This window comes from Oncorhynchus gorbuscha, unplaced genomic scaffold (assembly GCF_021184085.1).
Source record: "Oncorhynchus gorbuscha isolate QuinsamMale2020 ecotype Even-year unplaced genomic scaffold, OgorEven_v1.0 Un_scaffold_724, whole genome shotgun sequence".
Classification (NCBI taxonomy): domain Eukaryota; kingdom Metazoa; phylum Chordata; class Actinopteri; order Salmoniformes; family Salmonidae; genus Oncorhynchus; species Oncorhynchus gorbuscha.
In genome coordinates, this window is record NW_025745780.1 from 343,061 (window position 1) to 365,683 (window position 22,623).

The 22,623-nt window shown below is 48.6% G+C and overlaps 1 protein-coding gene across 1 annotated transcript in view; it reads right to left on the reverse strand.

Annotated features, from left to right (window-relative positions):
• Nucleotides 1-22,076, reverse strand: part of ptpro (protein tyrosine phosphatase receptor type O) — a gene marked incomplete at its 5' end in the record, with an annotated part of 54,398 nt that extends 32,322 nt beyond the window's left edge. Inside the window, 7 exon segments of the mRNA XM_046335369.1 lie at nt 1,655-1,793; nt 3,724-3,860; nt 12,577-12,697; nt 16,279-16,442; nt 16,959-17,070; nt 18,027-18,220; nt 21,956-22,076. Coding sequence (XP_046191325.1) covers nt 1,655-1,793; nt 3,724-3,860; nt 12,577-12,697; nt 16,279-16,442; nt 16,959-17,070; nt 18,027-18,220; nt 21,956-22,076 — 988 coding nt within the window.
• Between the last annotated feature and the right edge of the window lie 547 nt (nt 22,077-22,623).

The window sequence follows — 22,623 nt, forward strand, 5'->3', positions numbered from 1 at the left end:
AGGCTGACTATACCTGTAGTAGAGATGTGTATGAAGGCTGACTGACTGTACCTGTAGTAGAGATGTGTATGAAGGCTGACTGACTGTACCTGTAGTAGAGATGTGTATGAAGGCTGACTGTACCTGTAGTAGAGATGTGTATGAAGGCTGACTGTACCTGTAGTAGAGATGTGTATGAAGGCTGACTGACTGTACCTGTAGTAGAGATGTGTATGAAGGCTGACTGTACCTGTAGTAGAGATGTGTATGAAGGCTGACTGTACCTGTAGTAGAGATGTGTATGAAGCCTGACTGACTGTACCTGTAGTAGAGATGTGTATGAAGGCTGACTGTACCTGTAGTAGAGATGTGTATGAAGGCTGACTGTACCTGTAGTAGAGATGTGTATGAAGGCTGACTGTACCTGTAGTAGAGATGTGTATGAAGCTGACTGACTGTACCTGTAGTAGAGATGTGTATGAAGGCTGACTGACTGTACCTGTAGTAGAGATGTGTATGAAGCTGACTGTACCTGAGTAGAGATGTGTATGAAGGCTGACTGTACCTGTAGTAGAGATGTGTATGAAGGCTGACTGTACCTGTAGTAGAGATGTGTATGAAGGCTGACTGACTGTACCTGTAGTAGAGATGTGTATGAAGGCTGACTATACCTGTAGTAGAGATGTGTATGAAGGCTGACTGTACCTGTAGAAGAGATGTGTATGAAGGCTGACTGTACCTGTAGTAGAGATGTGTATGAAGGCTGACTGTACCTGTAGTAGAGATGTGTATGAAGGCTGACTGTACCTGTAGTAGAGATGTGTATGAAGGCTGACTGTACCTGTAGTAGAGATGTGTATGAAGGCTGACTGACTGTACCTGTAGTAGAGATGTGTATGAAGGCTGACTGACTGTACCTGTAGTAGAGATGTGTATGAAGGCTGACTGTACCTGTAGTAGAGATGTGTATGAAGGCTGACTGTACCTGTAGTAGAGATGTGTATGAAGGCTGACTGACTGTACCTGTAGTAGAGATGTGTATGAAGGCTGACTGACTGTACCTGTAGTAGAGATGTGTATGAAGCCTGACTGACTATACCTGTAGTAGAGATGTGTATGAAGGCTGACTATACCTGTAGTAGAGATGTGTATGAAGGCTGACTGACTGTACCTGTAGTAGAGATGTGTATGAAGGCTGACTGACTGTACCTGTAGTAGAGATGTGTATGAAGGCTGACTGTACCTGTAGTAGAGATGTGTATGAAGGCTGACTGTACCTGTAGTAGAGATGTGTATGAAGGCTGACTGACTGTACCTGTAGTAGAGATGTGTATGAAGGCTGACTGTACCTGTAGTAGAGATGTGTATGAAGGCTGACTGTACCTGTAGTAGAGATGTGTATGAAGCCTGACTGACTGTACCTGTAGTAGAGATGTGTATGAAGGCTGACTGTACCTGTAGTAGAGATGTGTATGAAGGCTGACTGACTGTACCTGTAGTAGAGATGTGTATGAAGGCTGACTGACTGTACCTGTAGTAGAGATGTGTATGAAGCCTGACTGTACCTGTAGTAGAGATGTGTATGAAGCCTGACTGACTGTACCTGTAGTAGAGATGTGTATGAAGGCTGACTGACTGTACCTGTAGTAGAGATGTGTATGAAGGCTGACTGTACCTGTAGTAGAGATGTGTATGAACGCTGGCTCGCTGGGCGTACTGTAGCTATAACTGATCACACTGCAGTTATAGGAGGAGGAGGGAAGCAGGCTGGACACTGTCACCACATGGGACTGGGCTGTTAGAGGCTCCCGAGCCTGCAGAGAGAACAGAGAACATACTGGAAGGACAGAACACCGTACTGTAGGACAGAGAGAACAGAGAACATACTGGAAGGACAGAACACCGTACTGTAGAACAGAGAGAACATACTGGAAGGACAGAACACCGTACTGTAGGACAGAGAGAACAGAGAACATACTGGAAGGACAGAACACCGTACTGTAGGACAGAGAGAACAGAGAACATACTGGAAGGACGGAACACCGTACTGTAGGACAGAGAGAACAGAGAACATACTGGAAGGACAGAACACCGTACTGTAGGACAGAGAGAACAGAGAACATACTGGAAGGACAGAACACCGTACTGTAGGACAGAGAGAACAGAGAACATACTGGAAGGACAGAACACCGTACTGTAGGAACAGAACAGAGAACATACTGGAAGGACAGAACACCGTACTGTAGGACAGAGAGAACAGAGAACATACTGGAAGGACAGAACACCGTACTGTAGAACAGAGAGAACATACTGGAAGGACAGAACACCGTACTAGGACAGAGAGAACAGAGAACATACTGGAAGGACAGAACACCGAGAGAACAGAGAACATACTGGAAGGACAGAACACCGTACTGTAGGACAGAGAGAACAGAGAACATACTGGAAGGACAGAACACCGTACTGTAGGACAGAGAGAACAGAGAACATACTGGAAGGACAGAACACCGTACTGTAGGACAGAGAGAACAGAGAACATACTGGAAGGACAGAACACCGTACTGTAGGACAGAGAGAACATACTGGAAGGACAGAACACCGTACTGTAGGACAGAGAGAACAGAGAACATACTGGAAGGACGGAACACCGTACTGTAGGACAGAGAGAACAGAGAACATACTGGAAGGACAGAACACCGTACTGTAGGACAGAGAGAACAGAGAACATACTGGAAGGAAAGAACACTACTATCTACTGTCTGATTCAGGCCTGTCTGAGTGGACTAATCCATTATAGAGGCCTGTCTGAGTGGACTAATCCATTGTGGAGGCCTGTCTGAGTGGACTAATCCATTGTGGAGGCCTGTCTGAGTGGACTAATCCATTGTGGAGGCCTGTCTGAGTGGACTAATCCATTGTGGAGGCCTGTCTGAGTGGACTAATCCATTATAGAGGCCTGTCTGAGAGGACTAATCCATTGTGGAGGCCTGTCTGAGTGGACTAATCCATTGTGGAGGCCTGTCTGAGTGGACTAATCCATTATAGAGGCCTGTCTGAGAGGACTAATCCATTGTGGAGGCCTGTCTGAGTGGACTAATCCATTATAGAGGTCTGTCTGAGAGGACTAATCCATTGTGGAGGCCTGTCTGAGTGGACTAAACCATTGTAGATGACAGCAGTGTACTATAGGACATAGGGAACAGGGTATCATTACAGATGACAGCAGTGTACTACAGGACATAGGGAACAGGGTATCATTACAGATGACAGCAGTGTACTACAGGACATAGGGAACAGGGTACCATTACAGTCTGGCAGTGTACTACAGGACATAGGGAACAGGGTATCATTACAGATGACAGCAGTGTACTACAGGACATAGGGAACAGGGTACCATTACAGTCTGGCAGTGTACTACAGGACATAGGGAACAGGGTATCATTACAGATGACAGCAGTGTACTACAGGACATAGGGAACAGGGTACCATTACAGTCTGGCAGTGTACTACAGGACATAGGGAACAGGGTATCATTACAGATGACAGCAGTGTACTACAGGACATAGGGAACAGGGTATCATTACAGATGACAGCAGTGTACTACAGGACATAGGGAACAGGGTATCATTACAGATGACAGCAGTGTACTACAGGACATAGGGAACAGGGTACCATTACAGTCTGGTAGTGTACTACAGGACATAGGGAACAGGGTACCATTACAGATGACAGAGCATCTCTTACCTTGAGGTCCTTGTTGATGGTGTTGGTGGGTTTACAGAGCACCTGGTAGAAGTCAACCACTCCCTCCCCGCTCCAGAGCAGGGTCACTGAGGAGTGGGTGGCGTTCACCGCGTACAGGGACCGCGGAGGGGCTGGCTCTGTCACAAACACAACAGGAGAAACGCCTGGGTCAACCTCCACAGACACAGGTAGGACTGTCTTGTCTACTGTTAACCTCTAGTTCAGACACAGGTAGACTGTAGCTCTGCTGTCGTCCCAGACTGTCTTGTCTACTGTTATCCTCTAGTCCACAGACACAGGTAGACTGTAGCTCTGCAGTCGTCCCAGAATGTCTTGTCTACTGTTATCCTCTAGTTCAGACACAGGTAGACTGTAGCTCTGTGGTCGTCCCAGACTGTCTTGTCTACTGTTATCCTCTAGTCCACAGACACAGGTAGACTGTAGCTCTGCACTGTCCCAGAATGTCTTGTCTACTGTTAACCTCTAGTCCACAGACACAGGTAGGACTGTCTTGTCTACTGTTAACCTCTAGTCCACAGACACAGGTAGGACTGTCTTGTCTACTGTTATCCTCTAGTCCACAGACACAGGTAGACTGTAGCTCTGTGGTCGTCCCAGACTGTCTTGTTTACTAGTTAGACCGAACTACTGAGGGATGTGGAAAAGAAGGCAGGCTGTGTCACAACCCCAGGTTCACTTCCTCAATCAGCGCAGTTATAAGCTGCTATTGTGACATCCAACATCCAGTATACAGTCGTGGCCAAAAGATTTGAGAATGACACAAAAATACATTTTCATGAAGTTTGCTGCCTCAGTGTCTTTAGATATTTTTGTCAGATGTTACTATGGAATAATGAAGTATAATTACAGGCATTTCATGAAGTTGATGCAAAGAGTCAAGAGTTTTGCAGTGTTGACCCTTCTTTTTCAAGACCTCTGCAAACCGCCCTGGCATGCTGTCAATTAACTTCTGGGCCACATCCTGACTGATGGCAGCCCATTCTTGCAAAATCAATGCTTGGAGTTTGTCAGAATTTGTGGGTTTTTGTTTGTCCACCCGCCTCTTGAGGATTGACCACAAGTTCTCAATGGGATTAAGGTCTGGGGAGTTTCCTGGCCATGCACCCAAAATATCAATGTTTTGTTCCCAGAGCCACTTAGTTATCACTTTTGCCTTATGGCAAGGTGCTCCATCATGCTGGAAAAGGCATTGTTCATCACCAAACTGTTCCTGGATGGTTGGGAGAAGTTGCTCTCTCAGGATGTGTTGGTACCATTCTTTATTCATGGCTGTGTTCTTAGGCAACATTGTGAGTGAGCCCACACCCTTGGCTGAGAAGCAACCCCACACATGAATGGTCTCAGGATGCTTTACTGTTGGCATGACACAGGACTGATGGTAGTGCTCACCTTGTCTTCTCCGGACAAGCTTTATTTCCGGATGCCCCAAACAATCGGAATGGGGATTCAGAGAAAATGACTTTACCTCAGTCCTCAGCAGTCCAATCCCTGTACCTTTTGCAGAATATCAGTCTGTCCCTGATGTTTTTCCTGAAGAGAAGTGGCTTCTTTGCTGCCCTTCTTGACACCAGGCCATCCTCCAAAAGTCTTCGCCTCACTGTGCGTGCAGATGTACTAACACCTGCCTGCTGCCATTCCTGAGCAAGCTCTGTACTGGTGGTGCCCCGATCCAGCAGCTGAATCAACTTTAGGAGACGGTCCTGGTGCTTGCTGGACTTTCTTGGGCGCCCTGAAGCCTTCTTCACAACAATTGAACCGCTCTAGTTGAAGTTCTTGATGATCCGATAAATGGTTGTTTTAGGTGCAATCTTACTGGCAGCAATATCCTTGCCTGTGAAGACTGTTTTGAGCAATGATGACGGCAGGTGTTTCCTTGCAGGTAACCATGGTTGACAGAGGAAGAACAGTGATTCCAAGCACCACCTTCCTTTTGAAGCTTCCAGTCTGTTATTCGAACTCAATCATCATGACAGAGTGATCTCCAGCCTTGTCCTCGTCAACACTCACACCTGTGTTAACGAGAGTGTCACTGATATGATGTCAGCTGGTCCTTTTGTGGCAAGGCTGAAATGCAGTGGAAATGTTTTTTGGGGGATTCAGTTAATTTGCATGGCAAAGAGGGACTTTGCAATTAATTGCAATTCCTCTGATCACTCTTCATAACATTCTGGAGTATATGCAAATTGCCATCATACAAACTGAGGCAGCAGACGTGAATATTAATATTTGAGTCATTCTCAAAACATTTGGCCACGACTGTATTATTTTACTCTATCAACATGACTAATATTAACAGTGGCTTCTCAGAGGAGCTGATAGTTTGTCCGTTTGGCTCCATTTGGTCAACACATTGAACACTGAGGTCAAAGTGAGGACATGTTGGAAGCTGGGTAACCAGGCTCCTTCTCCATTTGGTCAACACATTGAACACTGATGTTAAAGTGAGGACATGTTGGAAGCTGGGTAACCAGGCTCCTTCTCCATTTGGTCAACACATTGAACACTGATGTTAAAGTGAGGACATGTTGGAAGCTGGGTAACCAGGCTCCTTCTCCATTTGGTCAACACATTGAACACTGATGTTAAAGTGAGGACATGTTGGAAGCTGGGTAACCAGGCTCCTTCTCCATTTGGTCAACACATTGAACACTGATGTTAAAGTGAGGACATGTTGGAAGCTGGGTAACCAGGCTCCTTCTCCATTTGGTCAACACATTGAACACTGATGTTAAAGTGAGGACATAAGATAATTGCGTATTATCGTATTTCGCCGTCCTAACGTAGTCTTCACTAGCCTTCACTAGCCAGCTAGCTAACGTCCACTGATTAGCTGCACTGGAGAAACTATTACACTCAACTGAACGACTTGATTAGTGTAGTGTTAGCTAGCTACATAGCTGTCTTTGCTGTCTTCGTATCATCGTATCCAAGATAATTGTGTTGTTTAGGTTTAGAGTGTGTAGTCTTAGAGTGATTATCTTAATTTACCGAGGTTAGCTAGCCAGCTATTTGTCGTCCTTAACGTAGGTGACTCTGCTAGCTAGCCAACGCTAGCCAACGTCTTCTGTATAGAACTCAACAACCCGGTCGCATTCACAGGTAGTATCACATTTTCACTTCATTTCATTACAGTACAACGGTTTGATTTGTTTGATCGTAGCTAGCTACATAGCTAACTACATAGCCGTCTTTGTATCAAAGATAATTGTGTAGTCTAGAGCGATTTTCTAGGTTCGCTAGCCAGCTATTGTCGTTCTTTTAACGCAACGTAACGTAAACAACACTGCTAGCTAGCCAGCTAGCCCCCGAATAGCAACACTGCAGAAACTATTACACTCAACGGAACGACTTGATTAGTGTAGTGTCAACAACGCACCCACTGCCAGCTGGCCTACTTCAGCAGTACTGTATCATTTTAATCATTTTAGTCAATAAGATTCTTGCTACGTAGCTTAACTTTCTGAACATTCGAGACGTGTAGTCCACTTGTCATTCCAATCTCCTTTGCATTAGCGTAGCCTCTTCTGTAGCCTGTCAACTATGTGTCTGTTTATCCCTGTTCTCTCCTCTCTGCACAGACCATACAAACGCTCCACACCGCGTGGCCGCGGCCACCCTACTCTGGTGGTCCCAGCGCGCACGACCCACGTGGAGTTCCAGGTCTCCGGTAGCCTCTGGAACTGCCAATCTGCGGTCAACAAGGCAGAGTTCATCTCAGCCTATGCCTCCCTCCAGTCCCTCGACTTCTTGGCACTGACGGAAACATGGATCACCACAGACAACACTGCTACTCCTACTGCTCTCTCTTCGTCCGCCCACGTGTTCTCGCACACCCCGAGAGCGTCTGGTCAGCGGGGTGGTGGCACCGGGATCCTCATCTCTCCCAAGTGGTCATTCTCTCTTTCTCCCCTTACCCATCTGTCTATCGCCTCCTTTGAATTCCATGCTGTCACAGTTACTAGCCCTTTCAAGCTTAACATCCTTATCATTTATCGCCCTCCAGGTTCCCTCGGAGAGTTCATCAATGAGCTTGATGCCTTGATAAGCTCCTTTCCTGAGGACGGCTCACCTCTCACAGTTCTGGGCGACTTTAACCTCCCCACGTCTACCTTTGACTCTTTCCTCTCTGCCTCCTTCTTTCCACTCCTCTCCTCTTTTGACCTCACCCTCTCACCTTCCCCCCTACTCACAAGGCAGGCAATACGCTCGACCTCATCTTTACTAGATGCTGTTCTTCCACTAACCTCATTGCAACTCCCCTCCAAGTCTCCGACCACTGCCTTGTATCCTTTTCCCTCTCGCTCTCATCCAACACCTCCCACACTGCCCCTACTCGGATGGTATCGCGCCGTCCCAACCTTCGCTCTCTCTCCCCCGCTACTCTCTCCTCTTCCATCCTATCATCTCTTCCCTCCGCTCAAACCTTCTCCCACCTATCTCTTGATTCTGCCTCCTCAACCCTCCTCTCCTCCCTCTCTGCATCCCTTGACTCTCTATGTCCCCTATCCTCCAGGCCGGCTCGGTCCTCCCCTCCCGCTCCGTGGCTCGATGACTCATTGTGAGCTCACAGAACAGGGCTCCGGGCAGCCGAGCGGAAATGGAGGAAAACTCGCCTCCCTGCGGACCTGGCATCCTTTCACTCCCTCCTCTCTACATTTTCCTCCTCTGTCTCTGCTGCTAAAGCCACTTTCTACCACGCTAAATTCCAAGCATCTGCCTCTAACCCTAGGAAGCTCTTTGCCACCTTCTCCTCCCTCCTGAATCCTCCTCCCCCTCCCCCCACTCCTCCCTCTGCAGATGACTTCGTCAACCATTTTGAAAAGAAGGTCGACGACATCCGATCCTCGTTTGCTAAGTCAAACGACACCGCTGGTTCTGCTCACACTGCCCTACCCTGTGCTCTGACCTCTTTCTCCCCTCTCTCTCCAGATGAAATCTCGCGTCTTGTGACGGCCGGCCGCCCAACAACCTGCCCGCTTGACCCTATCCCCTCCTCTCTTCTCCAGACCATTTCCGGAGACCTTCTCCCTTACCTCACCTCGCTCATCAACTCATCCCTGACCGCTGGCTACGTCCCTTCCGTCTTCAAGAGAGCGAGAGTTGCACCCCTTCTGAAAAAACCTACACTCGATCCCTCCGATGTCAACAATTACAGACCAGTATCCCTTCTTTCTTTTCTCTCCAAAACTCTTGAACGTGCCGTCCTTGGCCAGCTCTCCCGCTATCTCTCTCTGAATGACCTTCTTGATCCAAATCAGTCAGGTTTCAAGACTAGTCATTCAACTGAGACTGCTCTCCTCTGTATCACGGAGGCGCTCCGCACTGCTAAAGCTAACTCTCTCTCCTCTGCTCTCATCCTTCTAGATCTATCGGCTGCCTTCGATACTGTGAACCATCAGATCCTCCTCTCCACCCTCTCCGAGTTGGGCATCTCCTGCGCGGCCCACGCTTGGATTGCGTCCTACCTGACAGGTCGCTCCTACCAGGTGGCGTGGCGAGAATCTGTCTCCTCACCACGCGCTCTCACCACTGGTGTCCCCCAGGGCTCTGTTCTTGGCCCTCTCCTATTCTCGCTATACACCAAGTCACTTGGCTCTGTCATAACCTCACATGGTCTCTCTTATCATTGCTATGCAGACGACACACAATTAATCTTCTCCTTTCCCCCTTCTGATGACCAGGTGGCCAATCGCATCTCTGCATGTCTGGCAGACATATCAGTGTGGATGGCGGATCACCACCTCAAGCTGAACCTCGGCAAGACTGAGCTGCTCTTCCTCCCGGGGAAGGACTGCCCGTTCCATGATCTCGCCATCACGGTTGACAACTCCATTGTGTCCTCCTCCCAGAGCGCCAAGAACCTTGGCGTGATCCTGGACAACACCCTGTCGTTCTCAACCAACATCAAGGCGGTGGCCCGTTCCTGTAGGTTCATGCTCTACAACATCCGCAGAGTACGACCCTGCCTCACACAGGAAGCGGCGCAGGTCCTAATCCAGGCACTTGTCATCTCCCGTCTGGATTACTGCAACTCGCTGTTGGCTGGGCTCCCTGCCTGTGCCATTAAACCCCTTCAACTCATCCAGAACGCCGCAGCCCGTCTGGTGTTCAACCTTCCCAAGTTCTCTCACGTCACCCCGCTCCTCCGTTCTCTCCACTGGCTTCCAGTTGAAGCTCGCATCCGCTACAAGACCATGGTGCTTGCCTACGGAACTGTGAGGGGAACGGCACCTCAGTACCTCCAGGCTCTGATGAGGCCCTACACCCAAACAAGGGCACTGCGTTCATCCACCTCTGGCCTGCTCGCCTCCCTACCACTGAGGAAGTACAGCTCCCACTCAGCCCAGTCAAAACTGTTCGCTGCCCTGGCCCCCCAATGGTGGAACAAACTCCCTCACGACGCCAGGACAGCGGAGTCAATCACCACCTTCCGGAGACACCTGAAACCCCACCTCTTTAAGGAATACCTAGGATAGGATAAGTAATCCCTCTCCCCCCCCCTTTAAGATTTAGATGCACTATTGTAAAGTGACTGTTCCACTGGATGTCATAAGGTGAATGCACCAATTTGTAAGTCGCTCTGGATAAGAGCGTCTGCTAAATGACTTAAATGTAATGTAATGTAAATGACATGTTGGAAGCTGGGTAACCAGGCTCCTTCTCCATTTGGTCAACACATTGAACACTGATGTTAAAGTGAGGACATGTTGGAAGCTGGGTAACCAGGCTCCTTCTCCATTTGGTCAACACATTGAACACTGATGTTAAAGTGAGGACATGTTGGAAGCTGGGTAACCAGGCTCCTTCTCCATTTGGTCAACACATTGAACACTGAGGTCAAAGTGAGGACATGTTGGAAGCTGGGTAACCAGGCTCCTTCTCCATTTGGTCAACACATTGAACACTGATGTTAAAGTGAGGACATGTTGGAAGCTGGGTAACCAGGCTCCTTCTCCATTTGGTCAACACATTGAACACTGATGTTAAAGTGAGGACATGTTGGAAGCTGGGTAAGGCTCCTTCTCCAGGCTCCTTCTCCATTTGGTCAACACATTGAACACTGATGTTAAAGTGAGGACATGTTGGAAGCTGGGTAACCAGGCTCCTTCTCCATTTGGTCAACACATTGAACACTGATGTTAAAGTGAGGACATGTTGGAAGCTGGGTAACCAGGCTCCTTCTCCATTTGGTCAACACATTGAACACTGATGTTAAAGTGAGGACATGTTGGAAGCTGGGTAACCAGGCTCCTTCTCCATTTGGTCAACACATTGAACACTGATGTTAAAGTGAGGACATGTTGGAAGCTGGGTAACCAGGCTCCTTCTCCATTTGGTCATTGAACACTGATGTTTGAGGACACTGCTCCTTCTCCATTTGGTCAACACATTGAACACTGATGTTAAAGTGAGGACATGTTGGAAGCTGGGTAACCAGGCTCCTTCTCCATTTGGTCAACACATTGAACACTGATGTTAAAGTGAGGACATGTTGGAAGCTGGGTAACCAGGCTCCTTCTCCATTTGGTCAACACATTGAACACTGATGTTAAAGTGAGGACATGTTGGGCTGGGTAACCAGGCTCCTTCTCCATTTGGTCAACACATTGAACACTGATGTTAAAGTGAGGACATGTTGGAAGCTGGGTAACCAGGCTCCTTCTCCATTTGGTCAACACATTGAACACTGATGTTAAAGTGAGGACATGTTGGAAGCTGGGTAACCAGGCTCCTTCTCCATTTGGTCAACACATTGAACACTGATGTTAAAGTGAGGACATGTTGGAAGCTGGGTAACCAGGCTCCTTCTCCATTTGGTCAACACATTGAACACTGATGTTAAAGTGAGGACATGTTGGAAGCTGGGTAACCAGGCTCCTTCTCCATTTGGTCAACACATTGAACACTGATGTTAAAGTGAGGACATGTTGGAAGCTGGGTAACCAGGCTCCTTCTCCATTTGGTCAACACATTGAACACTGATGTTAAAGTGAGGACATGTTGGAAGCTGGGTAACCAGGCTCCTTCTCCATTTGGTCAACACATTGAACACTGATGTTAAAGTGAGGACATGTTGGAAGCTGGGTAACCAGGCTCCTTCTCCATTTGGTCAACACATTGAACACTGATGTTAAAGTGAGGACATGTTGGAAGCTGGGTAACCAGGCTCCTTCTCCATTTGGTCAACACATTGAACACTGATGTTAAAGTGAGGACATGTTGGAAGCTGGGTAACCAGGCTCCTTCTCCATTTGGTCAACACATTGAACACTGATGTTAAAGTGAGGACATGTTGGAAGCTGGGTAACCAGGCTCCTTCTCCATTTGGTCAACACATTGAACACTGATGTTAAAGTGAGGACATGTTGGAAGCTGGGTAACCAGGCTCCTTCTCCATTTGGTCAACACATTGAACACTGATGTTAAAGTGAGGACATGTTGGAAGCTGGGTAACCAGGCTCCTTCTCCATTTGGTCAACACATTGAACACTGATGTTAAAGTGAGGACATGTTGGAAGCCAGGATCTCCAATCCTCTTCTCTGGCTACACACATCTCTCTTTCATGTCATTCTCTCTCTGTTTCTCTACAACCTTTTGTTGCTGCTTTGAGACAAGTTGTCCCAGAGACCCCCTGGTGTGTGTGTGTGTGTGTGTGTGTGTGTGTGTGTGTGTGTGTGTGTGTGTGTGTGTGTGTGTGTGTGTGTGTGTGTGTGTGTGTGTGTGTGTGTGTGTGTGTGTGTGTGTGTGTGTGTGTGTGTGTGTGTGAGAGTTGTGATTGCACAGGTGTGCATGTGTATATGAGCATGTGTTGTGTGTGTGTGTGTGCGTACCCAGTTTAATGATGTTGGGGACAGAGGAGTTGCGTTTGCCTTCGGTACAGGCTGATACAGTCAGGTTATAAATGTCTCCTGGAGGCAGAGCCAGACTGGCACCCATCACATTACGGGTGACCTGCAGGGGGAACAGGGATAAAACACTGTCAGAACAACACTACACACACCCATCACATTACGGTGACCTGCAGGGGGAACAGGGATATAACACTGTCAGGACAACACTACACACACCCATCACATTACGGGTGACCTGCAGGGGGAACAGGAATAACACACTGTGAGGACAACACTACACACACCCATCACATTACGGTGACCTGCAGGGGGAACAGGGATATAACACTGTCAGGACAACACTACACACACCCATCACATTACGGTGACCTGCAGGGAGAACAGGGATATAACACTGTCAGGACAACACTACACACACCCATCACATTACGGTGACCTGCAGGGGGAACAGGGATAAAACACTGTCAGGACAACATTACACACACCCATCACATTACGGGTGACCTGCAGGGGGAACAGGGATATAACACTGTCAGGACAACACTACACACACCCATCACATTACGGTGACCTGCAGGGGGAACAGGGATAAAACACTGTCAGGACAACATTACACACACCCATCACATTACGGGTGACCTGCAGGGGGAACAGGGATATAACACTGTCAGGACAACACTACACACACCCATCACATTACGGTGACCTGCAGGGGGAACAGGGATATAACACTGTCAGGACAACACTACACACACCCATCACATTACGGTGACCTGCAGGGGGAACAGGGATAAAACACTGTCAGGACAACACTACACACACCCATCACATTACGGTGACCTGCAGGGGGAACAGGGATATAACACTGTCAGGACAACACTACACACACTGATGACAAGATCACACCCTCAGGAGGCTGAAAAGGTTTGTCATTAGTTCTCAGATCCTCAAAGGGTTCTACAGCTGCACCATTGAGAGCATTTTGACTGGCTGCATCACCGCCTGGTATCGCTCGACATCCGACCGCAAGGTGATACAGAGAGTATTGTGTACATCCCAACACATCACCGCCTGGTATCGCTCTACATCCGACCGCAAGGTGATACAGAGAGCTCCCTGCCTTCCAGGAACTCTATACCGGGCGGTGTCAGAGGAAGGCCACCCAAGTCAAAGACTGTTCTTTCTGCTACCAGAATCTACACACAATACCCCATAATGACAAAGCAAAAACAGGGTTTTAGAAATGTTTGCAAATGTATTAAGAAGGTCTGGGGGTGTGGAGGTATGGAGGTGTGGAGATCTGGAGGTGGGGAGGTCTGGAGGTGTGGAGGTCTGGAGGTGTGGTCTGGAGGTGTGTAGGTCTGGAGGTGTGGAGGTGTGGAGGTATAGAGGTGTGGAGGTCTGGAGGTGTGGAGGTGTGGAGGTATGGAGGTGTGGAGGTGTGGAGGTATAGAGGTGTGGAGGTGTGGAGGTCTGGAGGTGGGGAGGTATGGAGGTCTGGAGGTATGGTCTGGAGGTCTGGAGGTGTGGAGGTGTGGTCTGGAGGTGTGGAGATGTGGAGGTGTGGAGGTGGGGAGGTGTGGAGGTGTGGTGTGGAGGTATGGAGGTATAGAGGTGTGGAGGTGTGGAGGTGTGGAGGTGGGGAGATGTGGAGGTGTGGAGAGGTGTGGAGGTGTAGAGGTGTAGAGGTGTGGAGGTCTGGAGGTCTGGAGGTGGGGAGGTGTGGAGGTCTGGAGGTGTTGAGGTCTGGAGGTCTGGAGGTGTGGAGGTGGGGAGGTGTGGAGATGTGGAGGTGTGGAGGTGTGGAGGTCTGGAGGTGGGGAGGTGTGGAGATGTGGAGGTGGGAAGGTGTGGAGGTCTGGAGGTGTGGAGGTCTGTAGGTCTGGAGGTGGGGAGGTGTGGAGGTGGGGAGGTGGGGAGGTGTGGAGGTGTGGAGGTGTGGAGGTGGGGAGGTCTGGAGGTGTGGAGGTGTGTGGGGAGGTGTGGAGGTGTAGAGGTGTGGAGGTATAGAGGTGTGGAGGTGTAGAGGTCTGGAGGTGTGGAGGTGTGGAGGTGTGTATAGAGGTGTGGAGGTGTGGAGGTGTGGAGGTGTGGAGGTGTGGAGGTAGAGGTGTGGAGGTGTGGAGGTATAGAGGTATGTGGAGGTATGTGTAGAGGTGTGGAGGAGAGGTCTAGAGGTGGAGGTGTGGAGGTGGAGGTATAGAGGTATAGAGGTAGAGGTGAGAGGTGTAGAGGGAGGTGGAGGTGGTATAGAGGTGTGGAGGTGTGGAGGTATAGAGGTGGAGGTAGAGGTGTAGAGGTGTAGAGGGAGGTGTGGAGGTGTGGAGGTGTGGAGGTATGGAGGTGTAGAGGTATAGAGGGTAGTGGAGGTGTGGAGGTGGAGGTAGAGGTGGAGGTGTAGAGGAGAGGTGGAGGTGGAGGTGTGGTCTGGAGGTGTAGAGGTATAGAGGTGTGGAGGTGTGGAGGTAGAGGTGGAGGTGTAGAGGTATAGAGGTGGAGGTGTAGAGGTGTAGAGGTGTGGAGGTGTAGAGGGAGTGTAGAGGTGGAGGTATAGAGGTATAGAGGTATAGAGGTATAGAGGTATAGAGGTGTAGAGGTGTGGAGGTGTGGAGGTATGTGGAGGTGTGGAGGTGTGGAGGTATAGAGGTATAGAGGTATAGAGGTATGTGGAGGTGTGGAGGTGTGGAGGTGTAGAGGTGGAGGTGTAGAGGTGGAGGTATAGAGGTATAGTGGAGGTATGGAGGTGGAGGTGTGTATAGAGGTGTGGAGGTGTAGAGGTAGAGGTATAGAGTGTGGAGGTGTAGAGGTGTAGAGGTGTAGAGGTATAGAGGTGTGGAGGTATGTATAGAGGTATAGAGGGAGGTGTGGAGGTGTAGAGGTATAGAGGTATAGAGTGTAGAGGTATAGAGGTGTGGAGGTGTGGAGGGAGGTATAGAGGTGGAGGTATAGAGGTGTAGAGGTGTAGAGGTATAGAGGTATGGGAGGTGTAGAGGTGTGGAGGTATAGAGGTGTATAGAGGTATGGAGGTGTGGAGTGTGGAGGTGTAGAGGTATAGAGGTGTAGAGGTGTAGAGGTATAGAGGTATAGAGGTATAGAGGTATAGAGGTGTATAGAGGTGTAGAGGTGTAGAGGTGTGGAGGTGTAGAGGTGTGTATAGAGGTATAGAGGTATAGAGGTGTAGAGGTGTAGAGGTGTAGAGGTATAGAGGTGTAGAGGTAGAGGTATAGAGGTATAGGGGTGTAGGAGAGGTGTAGAGGTATAGAGGTGTAGAGGTATAGAGGTATAGAGGTGTGTAGAGGTGTGGAGGTATAGAGGTATAGAGGTAGAGGTATAGAGGTGTAGAGGTATAGAGGTGTAGAGGTGTGGAGGTGTAGAGGTATAGAGGTGTAGAGGTGTAGAGGTGTAGAGGTATAGAGGTATAGAGGTATAGAGGTATAGAGGTATAGAGGTATAGAGGTGTGGAGGTGTAGAGGTATAGAGGTATAGAGGTATAGAGGTATAGAGGTATAGAGGTATAGAGGTGTGTAGAGGTATAGAGGTATAGAGGTGTAGAGGTATGGAGGTGTGGAGGTGTGGAGGTGTGGAGGTATAGAGGTGTAGAGGTGTAGAGGTGTAGAGGTATAGAGGTATAGAGGTATAGAGGTATAGAGGTATAGAGGTGTAGAGGTGTCAGTGACTCACATCAGTGGAGTAAGTCCTCTTGTATCCCTTTTTGCCGTGAGCTGTGACCTGCCAGTGTAGCATCCTGCTGTGGGACATGTCTATGAAGAGCTCCCCGTAGGTCCAGCGGACGTACAGAGTCCCATGGTTGTAGTCTACTGACGAGATGTGGGGGGCTTCAGGAGCTGGGGCAGAGCAGGAGGACATGAGGATGTGTGTGGTGCTATGGGGTGTGTAGTGCTATGGGGTGTGTAGTGCTATGGGGTGTGTGGTGCTATGGGGTGTGTAGTGCTATGGGGTGTGTAGTGCTATGGGGTGTGTAGTGCCATGGGGTGTGTAGTGCCATGGTGTGTGTGGTGCCATGGTGTGTGTGGTGCTATGGGGTGTGTAGTGCTATGGGGTGTGTGGTGCTATGGGGTGTGTGGTGCCATGGTGTGTGTGGTGCTATGGGGTGTGTAGTGCTATGGGGTGTGTGGTGCCATGGTGTGGGTTTGTGTGTGGTGTGTGGTGTGTGTGTGTGTGTGTGGTGCCATTGGGTGTGTGTGTGTGTGTGTGTGTGTGTGTGTGTGTGTGTGTGTGTGTGTGTGTGTGTGTGTGTGTGTGTGTGTGTGTGTGTGTGTGTGTGTGTGTGTGTGTGTGTGTGTGTGTGTGTGTGTGTGTGTGTGTGTGTGTGTGTGCGTGCGTGCGTGTGTGTGTGTTACCTGTAACAAAGCTAACAGTAGAGCTGTCACAGCAGCTGAGAGGGGGATCGCCCCACGTCACCATGGTAACACGGAAGTTGTAGTACCAGGCCGGCAACAGATCTGTCACTCTCTGGAGGAGGGAGAGGAGGAGAGATGAAGAGGAGGAGAGCGGGAGAAGAGGAGAGAGGGAGAGATCTGTTAAAACAGGGGACAACCACAGTACCAGACCAGCAACAGATCTGTGTCTCTCTGGAGTAGTGAGGGAGAGATCTGTTAAAACAGGGGACAACCACAGTACCAGACCAGCAACAGATCTGTCTCTCTGGAGTAGTGAGGGAGAGATCTGTTAAAACAGGGGACAACCACAGTACCAGACCAGCAACAGATCTGTGTCTCTCTGGAGTAGTGAGGGAGAGAGATGTTAAAACAGGGGACAACCACAGTACCAGACCAGCAACAGATCTGTGTCTCTCTAGAGTAGTGAGGGAGAGATCTGTTAAAACAGGGGACAACCACAGTACCAGACCAGCAACAGATCTGTGTCTCTCTGGAGTAGTGAGGGAGAGATCTGTTAAAACAGGGGACAACCACAGTACCAGACCAGCAACAGATCTGTGTCTCTCTAGAGTAGTGAGGGAGAGATCTGTTAAAACAGGGGACAACCACAGTACCAGACCAGCAACAGATCTCTCTCTCTGGAGTAGTGAGGGAGAGATCTGTTAAAACAGGGGACAACCACAGTACCAGACCAGCAACAGATCTGTGTCTCTCTGGAGTAGTGAGGGAGAGATCTGTTAAAACAGGGGACAACCACAGTACCAGACCAGCAACAGATCTGTGTCTCTCTGGAGTAGTGAGGGAGAGATCTGTTAAAACAGGGGACAACCACAGTACCAGACCAGCAACAGACCTGTCTCTCTCTGGAGTAGGGAGGGAGAGAGATGAGAGAAGAGAGAGCGAGAGGAGGGGTGAGCCTAGTGACACACGTCATTTAACATAAAGTACCACCACAAAACAGTCTGGCTACAACCCTGCTACAAGCAGATAGGTGATTGGCTGGGTCAGGGTTAGGGCGGGACTAGTTACCACGGATGCGATGACTGAGGCGGTAGCAGCGATCTCGTAGTACGTGGTCCACTCGGAGGCCAGCGTGACAGGGTTGAAGAAGAATGTCTGCAGGACGTACTTCCTGAAAGCCACGTGGTACGGTCTCTGCCACGACAGGATGACTGCAGTCGGGCTCAGAGAATACACCACCAGCTCCCGCACTCCGGTTGGCTCTGGAGACAGACAGACGAAACCAGGCAGCCAATCAGAACCAACATCAGGCTACAAACAGCTGATTCAATTCAAAACCAAAGCAACAAGCTGATTCAGCCAATCCCTGATTTGATTAACAAGGTCGATGTTCCAAATATTACACTATTCCCTATGGGCCCTGGTCTAAAGTAGTGCACTACCCCTATGGGCCCTGGTCTAAAGTAGTGCACTACCAATATGGGCCTTGGTCTAAAGTAGTGCACTACCCCTATGGGTCCTGGTCTAAAGTAGTGCACTACCCCTATGGGCCCTGGTCTAAAGTAGTGCACTACCCCTATGGGCCCTGGTCTAAAGTAGTGCACTACCCCTATGGGCCCTGGTCTAAAGTAGTGCCCTACCCCATGGGCCCTGGTCTACCCCTATGGGCCCTGGTCTAAAGTAGTGCCCTACCCCTATGGGCCCTGGTCTAAAGTAGTGCCCTACCCCGATGGGCCCTGGTCTAAAGTAGTGCACTACCCCTATGGGCCCTGGTCTAAAGTAGTGCCCTACCCCAATGGGCCCTGGTCTAAAGTAGTGCCCTACCCCTATGGGCCCTGGTCTAAAGTAGTGCCCTACCCCTATGGGCCCTGGTCTAAAGTAGTGCCCTACCCCTATGGGCCCTGGTCTAAAGTAGTGCCCTACCCCTATGGGCCCTGGTCTAAAGTAGTGCACTACCCCTATGGGCCCTGGTCTAAAGTAGTGCACTACCCCTATGGGCCCTGGTCTAAAGTAGTGCCCTACCCCTATGGGCCCTGGTCTAAAGTAGTGCCCTACCCCTATGGGCCCTGGTCTAAAGTAGTGCCCTACCCCTATGGGCCCTGGTCTAAAGTAGTGCACTACCCCTATGGGCCCTGGTCTAAAGTAGTGCACTACCCCTATGGGCCCTGGTCTAAAGTAGTGCCCTACCCCTATGGGCCCTGGTCTAAAGTAGTGCCCTACCCCGATGGGCCCTGGTCTAAAGTAGTGCACTACCCCTATGGGCCCTGGTCTAAAGTAGTGCCCTACCCCTATGGGCCCTGGTCTAAAGTAGTGCCCTACCCCGATGGGCCCTGGTCTAAAGTAGTGCCCTACCCCTATGGGGCCTGGTCTAAAGTAGTGCACTACCCCTATGGGCCCTGGTCTACAGTACCAGTATAAAAACAGGTTAGAGACCAGCCCAGGTAGTATAGTGTCTGAGACCAGGTCTATAATAACAGGTCAGAGACCAGCCCAGGTAGTATAGTGTCTGAGACCATGTCTATAATAACAGGTAGAGACTAAAAACAGACCCAGGTAGTATAGTGTCTGAGACCATGTCTATAATAACAGGTTAGAGACCAGCCCAGGTAGTATAGTGTCTGAGACCATGTCTATAATAACAGGTTAGAGACCAGCCCAGGTAGTATAGTGTCTGAGACCATGTCTATAATAACAGGTTAGAGACCAGCCCAGGTAGTATAGTGTCTGAGACCATGTCTATAATAACAGGTTAGAGACCAGCCCAGGTAGTATAGTGTCTGAGACCATGTCTATAATAACAGGTTAGAGACCAGCCCAGGTAGTATAGTGTCTGAGACCATGTCTATAATAACAGGTTAGAGACCAGCCCAGGTAGTATAGTGTCTGAGACCATGTCTATAATAACAGGTCAGAGACCAGCCCAGGTAGTATAGTGTCTGAGACCAGGTCTATAATAACAGGTTAGAGACCATGTCTATAATAACAGGTTAGAGACCAGCCCAGGTAGTATAGTGTCTGAGACCATGTCTATAATAACAGGTTAGAGACCAGCCCAGGTAGTATAGTGTCTGAGACCATGTCTATAATAACAGGTTAGAGACCAGCCCAGGTAGTATAGTGTCTGAGACCATGTCTATAATAACAGGTCAGAGACCAGCCCAGGTAGTATAGTGTCTGAGACCATGTCTATAATAACAGGTTAGAGACCATGTCTATAATAACAGGTCAGAGACCAGCCCAGGTAGTATAGTGTCTGAGACCATGTCTATAATAACAGGTTAGAGACCAGCCCAGGTAGTATAGTGTCTGAGACCATGTCTATAATAACAGGTCAGAGACCAGCCCAGGTAGTATAGTGTCTGAGACCATGTCTATAATAACAGGTTAGAGACCAGCCCAGGTAGTATAGTGTCTGAGACCATGTCTATAATAACAGGTCAGAGACCAGCCCAGGTAGTATAGTGTCTGAGACCATGTCTATAATAACAGGTCAGAGACCAGCCCAGGTAGTATAGTGTCTGAGACCATGTCTATAATAACAGGTCAGAGACCAGCCCAGGTAGTATAGTGTCCTAGACCATGTCTATAATAACAGGTTAGAGACCAGCCCAGGTAGTATAGTGTCTGAGACCATGTCTATAATAACAGGTTAGAGACCAGCCCAGGTAGTATAGTGTCTGAGACCATGTCTATAATAACAGGTCAGAGACCAGCCCAGGTAGTATAGTGTCTGAGACCATGTCTATAATAACAGGTCAGAGACCAGCCCAGGTAGTATAGTGTCCTAGACCAGGTCTATAATAACAGGTCAGAGACCAGCCCAGGTAGTATAGTGTCCTAGACCATGTCTATAATAACAGGTTAGAGACCAGCCCAGGTAGTATAGTGTCTGAGACCATGTCTATAATAACAGGTCAGAGACCAGCCCAGGTAGTATAGTGTCTGAGACCATGTCTATAATAACAGGTCAGAGACCAGCCCAGGTAGTATAGTGTCCTAGACCATGTCTATAATAACAGGTCAGAGACCAGCCCAGGTAGTATAGTGTCTGAGACCAGGTCTATAATAACAGGTTAGAGACCAGCCCAGGTAGTATAGTGTCTGAGACCATGTCTATAATAACAGGTTAGAGACCAGCCCAGGTAGTATAGTGTCTGAGACCAGGTCTATAATAACAGGTCAGAGACCAGCCCAGGTAGTATAGTGTCTGAGACCATGTCTATAATAACAGGTTAGAGACCAGCCCAGGTAGTATAGTGTCTGAGACCATGTCTATAATAACAGGTTAGAGACCAGCCCAGGTAGTATAGTGTCTGAGACCAGGTCTATAATAACAGGTCAGAGACCAGCCCAGGTAGTATAGTGTCTGAGACCATGTCTATAATAACAGGTTAGAGACCAGCCCAGGTAGTATAGTGTCCTAGACCATGTCTATAATAGGTCAGACCAGTTAGTATAGTGTCTGAGACCAGGTCTATAATAACAGAGACCCCAGGTAGTATAGTGTCTGAGACCATGTCTATAATAACAGGTTAGAGACCAGCCCAGGTAGTATAGTGTCTGAGACCAGGTCTATAATAACAGGTCAGAGACCAGCCCAGGTAGTATAGTGTCTGAGACCATGTCTATAATAACAGGTTAGAGACCAGCCCAGGTAGTATAGTGTCTGAGACCATGTCTATAATAACAGGTTAGAGACCAGCCCAGGTAGTATAGTGTCTGAGACCATGTCTATAATAACAGGTTAGAGACCAGCCCAGGTAGTATAGTGTCCTAGACCATGTCTATAATAACAGGTTAGAGACCAGCCCAGGTAGTATAGTGTCCTAGACCATGTCTATAATAACAGGTCAGAGACCAGCCCAGGTAGTATAGTGTCTGAGACCATGTCTATAATAACAGGTCAGAGACCAGCCCAGGTAGTATAGTGTCTGAGACCAGGTCTATAATAACAGGTCAGAGACCAGCCCAGGTAGTATAGTGTCTGAGAGACTCACCGATGACTATGATAACAGGTTCGGAAGGAGGACTGATGAGAGGACCGTTCGTATGGTACACCACCACTCTGTACTGGGCACCTGGAGTCAGGTTGGACAGGATGTCACTGGTCGTGTTCTCCTGTAACCAATCACAGGACAGGAACAGGCATCAGGGTGGTTAGTGGTGATAGACTATCAGTATATTGATAGGTGGTGATAGACTGTATCAGTATATTGATAGGTGGTGATAGACTATCAGTATATTGATAGGTGGTGATAGACTGTATCAGTATATTGATAGGTGGTTAGTGGTGATAGACTGTATCAGTATATTGATAGGTGGTGATAGACTGTATCAGTATATTGATAGGTGGTTAGTGGTGATAGACTGTATCAGTATATTGATAGGTGGTGATAGACTGTATCAGTATATTGATAGGTGGTGATAGACTATCAGTATATTGATTAGTGGTGATAGACTGTATCAGTATATTGATAGGTGGTGATAGACTGTATCAGTATATTGATAGGTGGTGATAGACTGTATCAGTATATTGATAGGTGGTTAGTGGTGATAGACTGTATCAGTATATTGATAGGTGGTGATAGACTGTATCAGTATATTGATAGGTGGTGATAGACTATCAGTATATTGATAGGTGGTGATAGACTGTATCATTACATTT